The sequence below is a fragment of the Echinops telfairi genome, unplaced genomic scaffold (assembly GCF_000313985.2).
Source record: "Echinops telfairi isolate 266 unplaced genomic scaffold, ASM31398v2 ScPeMD7_7469;HRSCAF=8507_1, whole genome shotgun sequence".
Classification (NCBI taxonomy): domain Eukaryota; kingdom Metazoa; phylum Chordata; class Mammalia; order Afrosoricida; family Tenrecidae; genus Echinops; species Echinops telfairi.
In genome coordinates, this window is record NW_022111373.1 from 70,469,794 (window position 1) to 70,479,828 (window position 10,035).

General features: G+C 35.3%; 1 protein-coding gene across 1 annotated transcript in view; it reads right to left on the bottom strand.

Moving 5' to 3' along the window:
- Nucleotides 1-10,035, bottom strand: part of ZFYVE16 (zinc finger FYVE-type containing 16) — a 47,694-nt gene that overhangs the window by 5,557 nt on the left and 32,102 nt on the right. The window contains exons 14-16 of the mRNA XM_013004899.3: nucleotides 2,595-2,757; nucleotides 1,628-1,733; nucleotides 177-344 (exon numbers count right to left, since the gene is read on the bottom strand). Coding sequence (XP_012860353.1) covers nucleotides 177-344; nucleotides 1,628-1,733; nucleotides 2,595-2,757 — 437 coding nt within the window. The remainder of the gene's footprint in view (nucleotides 1-176; nucleotides 345-1,627; nucleotides 1,734-2,594; nucleotides 2,758-10,035) is intronic.

The following is a 10,035-nucleotide window of genomic DNA, read 5'->3' on the forward strand; positions in this document are numbered from 1 at the left end:
ACCCATTCAGCAATCATATCAGGAAGGTGAGCACACAATTGATACTCAACAAAATTTAGTTCTTTTATTTCCTCTCAAAGGAAAAGGTTAGAGAAAAAAAACTTTTGATTATTACCACCCTCCTCCATTATTTTAATATACATTTACTTTAAAAATACATCACAAAAACATCTCACCATATCAGTGTCAATGGAAACTCTGAGTCCAATTTTATTCATCTCATTACTCTTTAGAGTTTTCAGATGAGGGCACAGTGCGGCACTACAAGCCATGGCAATTTCTTTTGCAAACTGGTATTGAGTTGATGAATTAGGTAAGTCCTGGCCCTTCGGAAAGTAGAATACCTGAAATAGGTTTAATTAGGTTACAAGCCATGATTTAAGTGAAAAAATAGAATTTTCTGTTTTCAACTTTATTAATAACACGCTAATGCTAGTATCTTGAAATCCACTAGTTAGGAGCATTCTGTCTATTGCTCAATGCAAACTATATATAAAAACTTCATATCAAAGGTTATGGAATATGGAAATAGTTCAGCTAGTTTTCCCTAATGTTAATTTGTGGAGCAGAGGAAGCCTTGTTCAGTTGAGAGAACAATACTAACCAGTCTGGCCTATAAGATCCCCATCCTCTAGGGCAGTGGTTCTCAACTTGTGGGTCACGACCCCTTTGGGGGGGGGTGTGTCAAACAACCCTTTCACAGGGGTCGCCCGATTCATAACAGTAAGAAAATTACAGTTATGAAGTAGCAATGAAAATAATTTTATGGTTGGGGGGGGGTTCACCACCACATGAGGAAATGTATGTGAGGAAATGTATTAAAGGGTCACAGCATTAGCAAGGTTGAGAACCACTGCTCTAGGGATAAAGATACTAAGTTAACATCAAACAATGAAATGATTACGTAGAGCCTCCCATCTTAGTCATGCTCTACAGAAGAACTAGAGTGGGCACTGGAGAAACACATCATAAGAGGGAGAGTGGATGCATGTGTGACCTCGCCCTCATGTAGTTTTTCTTCTTGGTCTAGCCAGAGGTCAGATAAAGCCACACTGTTTACTCGGTTGTTTTCTGGGAAAAGTATAAAAATAGAAAGTTTGTAAGCCCACTTGCTTTCAGCCATCAAAATTTGATCTTTACATGGGTTTAGGCCACGTCTGAAAAGAAAGCTTTGAAAAGCTATGACCCACCCAGTGCCCCTAGGGAAAAGAACAAACTCAAAACTAAGTATTTTATTGACATCAATATATAATCAGCATTCACATATAAAAGCTATTTCCACATGTTCTAACATCTTTCCTGGAAATTAAGAGCAAAATGAAAATAAAATAATGCCATCAAGTAACATATCCTATAAGCAAAAAACGGCAATGTTACCAAACTTCAACTGTTAGTCGGCAGGCAAGTACCCTCATACAACAGGCTAAAATAATTCAAAAGAAATATAAATCTGGTGGACACAGGATATCTGGGGAAAAGACATGTGTGTCTGTCAATGTGTAATGTAGGAAATGTAACATGCCACACTTAAATATTCAGAGTAGTGAGTAATTTTCAAATTAAAAAAATTAAACCAAACCGCATATTCATCAGAGCACGTAAAGGGAGAATCCTCCTTTTCGGTTACCTCAGTACACTTTACAATCTTCTCCTCAGTTTCAAAATCTGTTTCCAGTTTTATTTTTTCACTTGGAAATCCTTGTAACGATATTCCATCCACTGAACTGATAACACTGCAGAAAAAAATAATACAAGAGAATTATTAGTGGCAGAGTGCTTTTAAAAACGGAAATTAGAGTGAAACAAAGGTGGCAAGAATAATGGTAAAAGCTATCAACTTAAAGTAGTCAGAGATCTCATTATACACAAAATAAATATGTAATCACATCTAGTTACCAAGATTTCTTCACTAAATTGTCATATATTTTTGATGAATAAATTGAAACTACTGTTTTATGTGCTAAATGCAAACCTTCTGGGGCTTTAAAGATCTTAAATAGTCTCCTAAGAGAAAGCTGTCTCATTAATTCAAAAATTTTATTTGGGATTTTTCAAAATTGGCCCTCTTGTTCCTTCTTTGTTCCAGACCCATAACCAACCTCAAAACAAACAAGCAAACAAACGAAACAAAGAAAATGGGTTAACTGAAAAGAGGAAGGAGCAACAGTAACATTCTGCAAGATCTCTAATTCAATTCCATTGTTAGTCTTTACAGTGAGACAACAGAATGTAGGATTACCATCCGAAGGGAACCCTTTACTTGAATTTGAAAAAGAAGCACATAAGATCAAAAAAAGTGTCTTGCTGCTCTCAGCCCAACATCAGGCTCCAACTGCTACACCATGGACCTTTTATCATTAGCTAGCTCTCACACTGCCAGTCCTTCAGTAATTCACAACATCCGAGCAAGGAAAGACAAATGAAGCTGCTTGTACAAAAGGAACAGACCACATTAATTAATTGGCACATAACCATTTAAATTAATGGTACAATTCCACACTCATTTTTAAATACCAAATTTTATTAATGGAATATTTCTATCTCTCTTTCTAATTAAATCTATTACATTTTAGGAATTAAAAAAAAAATCCTACCCTTTGTTTCCTTTTTCTTCAGAATCTACCCAGCAGATATCTACATATTCTCTCAAGTCTACTGCATCAGCTTTCCCACACGTAATTTTGAAGTCTTTTTGTTCTCGTAGAGCTAACCGCAAACCATCCATGGTCTCTGGGGTTATTTGTACCATAAGGCCATCTGGAATGACAGGTGCACAATTCTTTCACCAAATATAATTCTGCACACCTAAGTCACAGAGTTTACCACCAAAATAAAATCTGTGGAACATATAAATTAAGACATGTTATCGTAATCGCTGTTTTGCAATGGAGGAGAAAAAACCCCCAAAACACTGTATTTTAGATTGTTAAAAGATTTTTTTTTAAGGTTACAGAAATAAAGCTGAGAATTCCTGCTTCTGGCTGTGATGATATGGCTGGCAGGTATTAAACTAGCCCTCTGAAGACTACCAGTGGACAAAATAGATGAGGAAACTGCTTTCAGGTACTGGACAGTAGATCATGTAATACTGTGATCCTTAAAGAGCGGAGCCCACAATTGCCTGGACTCTCTGCCTGGAGATAATTTCCGCACAATGACCCACTAAGCCTTACTGAGCTCAGCGTGAAGAGATCAAGAGTATGAGCAAGCTAAAACGCCTGAAGTCTGCAGTCAAGACACTGAAGAGGAAGGACCTTTATAACCAGGCCACGAGAATACGTAGTATTCAGGAATCCCTTCTGAGTCTTTAGACTAGGTCTATATGAGGCCTATCAGAGAATAGCTGATACAAGAATCAAAACAAAACAGGCATAACATAAATTACGTGAGGTGCAGGAGACGTTTGTAGTCTGGGCTAGCCAAAGTGGAGAAACCTTATTAACACCCCAATAACAATTAATACTCTGATCAAACCAAAAGACAACCCTTTTAAAATCTACAGGCAAAATTGTTTGGAAGCTGAGTCTTGCTAAATGGGAGGGGGTTGGACTTGAACTTTACATAGATCCAGCCTAACAAAATGTAAAATCAAATCTACAGAGGCTTAAAGTGATCAAGCCATTGAAATGCCTACTAAAATAAAAATAAACATTCTTCAAAAGCTAATAAAACCTAAAATATACCAACAAAGGCAACCAAAATTACTACATAGGAAGAGAACATGACCATCTCCCAAGCGAAACCAGTCTTGAGATGGTCAAGATGTTAGACCAAGCAAAAAATGACAACAATAACACTTTACAACTAATTATCTTGCAAACATATTCAAAGACTAAAATGCAAATATTGGTTAAGTGAATGAATTCTAACTCAATGAGAAACAAATTGGAAAAAAACAAAACAAAAATAAATTGTAGAACTAAAAACTGCATCTAATGAATAAAAAACCCAGTAAACTGCACGTGGCAAAAAAAACCCCAAAAAACTTATATAAAGATCAATTTTAAAAAATCAATAAAAATATCCAATCAGAAGGATTTAGAGAAAAAACAAACAAAAGAAGAAGAAAAAGTAACAACAGTCCGAAGACAATTTGGGAAGATATTAAATAGTCTAGCATATATGTAGTAGGAGTCATGAAAGTAAAAGAGAAATTAGGGCAGGAAAAAAAATTGAAGAGGTAATAGTACTAAATTCTAAACACACACACACACACACACACACACACACACACACACACACGAAGAAGCTCGATAAAGTCCAATAAAGATAAAACAAAGATAGCCACATTTAGCATATCACAATTGAAGTGGTAAAAAAATGATGAGAATATCTTGAAAACAGACTTAGAAAAAGAAATGCTAAATACACATCAACAAAAACTATGGCTCCATTTTCACTGGAGACCATGAAGACCAGCAGACAGTTAAATGAGTAGATACGGTTATACACAAGCAATATAGCTAAGAATGAAATAGACAAAATAAAATTGAACAATAAAAACGGCTGAGTAGTCTAAAGTAAGTCATAAAAGGCACAGCAACAAGAAAAAAAAGGGACTGAAAGCATAACTGAGAAACTTCCAGTGAGATGGCAGACCAGGCAGACATATAAAACAGACCCTCTACAACACAGATACCACAGCCATAATGAAACACATACTGATGAGAATCCTAAGACTCTTGAGTTTCAAAGGGAAAAACAGAGAAGTGGATTGACTAATGACCAGGAGAAGGAGTTAAATAAAGAAGCCAGTAAAGAAACTGGTGTATTTTCTAACAGCCTGGCACAGTGCTGCCATTATCAGCTCTGTTTGCTCAGAACTAGCACAAGTATCTACACTGCTGGTTGACAATGAAAAGGGCGGCAGGTAGTGAATGGCTAAGGTTTCACCAACATACAATCATTCATTACATACAAAATATAATAACACCACAATGTCTCAAAGAAAACAAAATTCCAGTTCGTATGGAAAAACAAGACAGAGTGACTCAAATAAGTGACCAATATTCAGAGCCAGAACACTTCCTGAGGAAGAAAAGACACTGGAACTATCTACTAAGGGATTTTAAAAAATGATATTTTGATTCTTTTAACCAAGTGAGAGAAAGATCAATGAAAGCAAGGAAAACTCAGGAAAAAAAAATATAGAAGAATTCGGGAAATACCACAAGGCAAAGTTAAAAATAAGTGAAAAATTAAAAGCCATACAAAAAGAGCAAATAGAAATCAAGATTAATACTAAGATTTCAGAAACAGATAATACACCGAAAGAGTAAAGGAATAGAATTTAATCAATAGAAGGCTAAATGAGTGATCTTAAAGACAAATCTCTGAATACTAAGCTGTTAGAGGAACATTTTTTAAAAAAGAAAAAGTCATAGAACTATGTGTGGTTCGAATTCCAAAACAAGCATAACAAAAAGTGCAGATAAAACTGTCATTTCGAGTTACTGGAAGAGAACTTCTATAACAGCATGAAAGAAGAAGACAGGCATCCCAGAAGCTGAAGGGAACCTCAAACAGGAGAGACCTCAAAAGAAAACAATGATATATCGTAATCAAACTTTCCAAAACCAAAGAAAGAATCCTCAGAACAGCTTGGGGAAAAAATGAAATGTTACATATTTCTGTTACATCAGAAATAGTAAGCTCTGACTCCTCAGCAGAAACTATGCAGACGAGGTAATGGGATAACCTACATAAAACTCTGAAAGACCTATAGGAAAAGAAACTGACTAGGTCATTTTAACATCCTGACCCCTTCCATCCCACCTCCAACAAAAATCTAGGCCTAGATGGAATCACTGGTGAATTCTACCAAACTTTCAGAGAAAAGCTGATGCCAATTATACTCAAACTAGTCCAGAAGAGATTGCAAAAATTTATTTTGTGAAACATGCATAAACCTGGTATCATACTAGATAAGAGACCGTATTAAAAAACTCTCTAGAACAATATTCTAGAAAAAAAATTTCTAGAACAATATTCCTAATGAAATATAGATGCAAAATTTCTCAACAAAATCCTAACCAATAGAATCCAACAATATATCATGGCAAAGTGGGATTAATAGTACATATGCAAAGATGGTTCAACATTAGAAAAACAATTACTATAACCCATCTCATAAATAAAACTAAGGAAAATAAATACACGAACATATCAATTGATACAGGAATTTGAAAAAATCCTACACCATTTCAGATAAAAATGAACAAAATCAGAAGAAAAAATCCTTAACATATTATATATACAAAATCAACAGTCAACATTACACTCAGCAGAAACTTCAAGTATTTCCCTTTTGAACAGCAAGCAGACAATGATGCCTTTTTAATTGATCACTCATATTCAATATTGTGCTGGAAGCATTAGCTAGAGATATCATGCAACAAAGGGAAATTAAAGGCATTACTATTAGCAAAGAAGAAGTAAAACGTCCTCTCTTATTTGCAGTTATGATTCTACACATAGGACATCCCAAAAACTTAGCTAGAAAACTGTTGGAACTAATTGAAAAATTCAGCAAAATGGCAGGACACAAGATCAACATACAGAAATCAACTGTTCTTTTATACTTAAAAGGCAATCAGGAAAGCAATATTATTTACAATTAGCACCCAGAGAAACAAGGGGCCTGTGTAAGGAAAACCACAAACTACTACTGAAAACCGCCAAAGAGACCTACATAAATGGAAGAACAAACAATGCTCATGAACAGAACTGCTAAATATTGTGAACATGTTAGTACTACCCAAAGCAATCTACACATAAAAGGCATCCTAACCCAGAATCCACCCTTATTCTTTAAAGAGATGGAAAAACTCATCATCAACTTTACATGGTAAGGAAAGAGACCCAGATAAGCCAAGTACTACTAAAGAAGAGGAACAACATAGAAAGCCCCTTACTTACTGATCTCAAAACGTATTACAGTCATGGTAGTCAAAATAGTCTTGTACTCATACAATGATAGATATATAGACCAATGGAATACATTTTAGATGCCAGGAGTAAAGATACCTATGTATGGAGTCCATATTTGACAAAGGGCCAAAACATATTAAGTGGGGAAGCCAAATGGTGCTGGTAAAACTGCTTATCATTTGCAGAAGAATAAAATAAAATCCATATTTCACACCATATTCAAAGTCAAAGTTCAATATGAAACAAAGACTGAAATGTAAACCTAAATTTAAAAAAGATCATCAATGAAAACATGAAAGTTCATCAATGAAGAAGCTTAGAGACCCAAATCATGGCATAAATATACTATCAAACATAATAAAAAGCACACAAATAGAATAGCAGAGATGAAATAGAATACCTGAAAAACTTGATCCACCTTATATGAATCAAAAGACTTCACCAAATGTGTTAAAAGAGAACTCATGGAATGGGGGAGGAATTTGAGAGATGCAAATCAAAATAACAATGAGATATCACCTCATCCTAGGATTAATAGCAAAATTAAAAACAAAACGCACACACAAAACCACCCAATAATGGCAAGATGCAGAGAAATTGGGAACCTGATTCATTGCAGGTGGGACTGTAAAATGACAGAATCACTGTGGGAAGCAGTGCTTCCTCAAAAGGTTAGGAATATAAAAACAGTATCACTCAGTAGCAATTCCTTAACTGGTCTTTGTCCTAGAAAAATATGAGATGCAACATGAATATGCACACCCATGTTCATCGCAGCACTATTCACAAAAGCAAAAAATGTAAATAATCAAAATATCTAGCAATGGAAGAATGGATAAACTTTAGTAGATATGCATAATGAAATACTATGCAATGCTAAAGAATAACAACGAATCTGCAAAACATCTCACAACATGGATGAACCTGGAAGAAAGTATGGGAGTGAAATCAGTCAATAAAAAGAAAGACAAGTGTTGTATAAGAACACTGTTAGAACAAATGTACAAATGTGCTTGACACAGGGATGGATGGATGGTGATAAGAGCTGTAAGATCCCCCAATAAAATGATTTATTAAAAAAGTAATAAAAAATAAAACATTTAAGAAATATTTAACAAATGGGTCTTTATATTCAACATTTTAATAAAAGATTTTTTTAAAAAAAATAATTTTATTGGGGGCTCGTATAACTCATCACAACCCACCCATCCATCCATTGTGTCAAGCACACTTGTTGCCATCATCATTTTCAAAACATTTTCTTTCTACTTGAGGCCCTCATTTTCCCCTCCCTCCCCCACTCTCCCTCCCTCACAAACCCTTGACAATTTATAAATTATTTTTTCATGTCTTACAGTGACCAATGTCTCCTTTTACCCCAAAAGATGTCTTTTTTATGTAGCATTTCTCTCTTATATGGAGCCTTGGTAAAAACAAAATTAATGTTATGTATGCTTCCAAAGCTGAATGCCACAAGTTGAATAAAAAAATAAATAAATAAAACACTGTTGGAAAAAGTCAAGAAAAGCTTTGGTACTGAAAGAAATATTCTTTAAAAAAACCATTTTTTGATGGTTGCCAAGAAGAGGGAGAGTAAGTCATGGCTATCCGGTAGACAAGCTTGAACCTGAGTGAAGGGGAGGGCAATATATAATAAAAGGGAGGTTAGTAAAAAGTCATGGAGGCAAGGGAAACCACTGGGAGGTTTCCAAGAGTTAAAGGCAATGGAGGCGAATGCTGTTCTATGAACAATCTTGAAATAGTGGTGATCTCTGAGTAGATGCTTAGACAGACATGCAAGCTGAACAGACGTGGAAGGGAGGGGTGGGTGGGTAGTATAACCACAAAGAAGAGACCTGATAGGAGAGATCTGTATATGTATTTATCGTTGCTGAAAACAGATTCATGAAAAAAATGTATTTGAAAAAATGACAGGAAATTCCCCATATTTGATGAAAAACATTATAATCCAGATAGCCAAGAACCTCAAAGAACTCCTAGTAGGATAAACTCAGAGATCTACACTACAAACATTACAATCAAACGGCCAAAGGCCAAAGAAAGCATTGTGAAATGCATAAAAACTCACTACATGAGAAACAAGGAAGACAGAAGACAGTGAAGCGACATATTTAAAGTGCTACAGGAAGACTGTAGACCAGGATTTCTATATCTAGCAAAGGGTTTCTTTCAAAAAATGGTGGTGAAATTAAGATATTCCAAAATAAATAAACTCAGAAAATTCATTGCCAGCAAACCTGCCTTACAGGAAATGCCAAAGTGAATCATCGGGATGAGAGGTGAAAGAGAGCCTAGAAAGTGAACTCACATTTACATGAAGAAAGAAAGAACAATGGGTTAATGGACATGATAGTATCAGTGTATTTCTGTTTGTAATGCTTCTTTCCTCCTATCTAATTTAAAAGACAACTGCATGTAGCAATAATTATAAGCCTATGTTTATGGGCACACAAGATATTATTTGTATAATAACAATCAAATGCAGGGAGAGGAAATGCAACTAAATAGGAGCAGTTTTTTTATGCTGCTGAAATTAAATTGGCATTTACCTAAACTATACTGGTAAAATGGGAAATTGTAATCCCTGGACCGTCTATGAAAAATTTAAACCTAAAATGAGTAAATTCACATGGTCAATTAGAAATGATCAATTTAACACAAACAAAGGCAGTCCGTGAGGAATACTATGGCCTGTGAATTGATTGGAATTCATGGCAAACTCGTGTGTCAGAGTAGAACTGCACTTTGTAGAGTTTTGGATGACTGATTTTTTTAGGTGGTAGATTCTCAAGTCTTTGTGCTGAGGTGCCTCGGAGTAGACCCAAACCTCCAACCTTTTGGTTAACAGCCACATACATTAACTATTTGCACCATCCTAATGTGGAGGAACACATTAATATTATATTAAAAACATCTACCAGACTCCAGAAACCCAAACTCACTACCACCGAGTTTACTTAAAATGACCCAATAAGACAGGGGTGCTCAATACAGTGATTGGCAATCGCGATCTACTAGACGATTGCAAATGTAGGGTGGGTAGATCACGTGGCAATAAAAAAAGAGACGTAAGCCTATTATTAT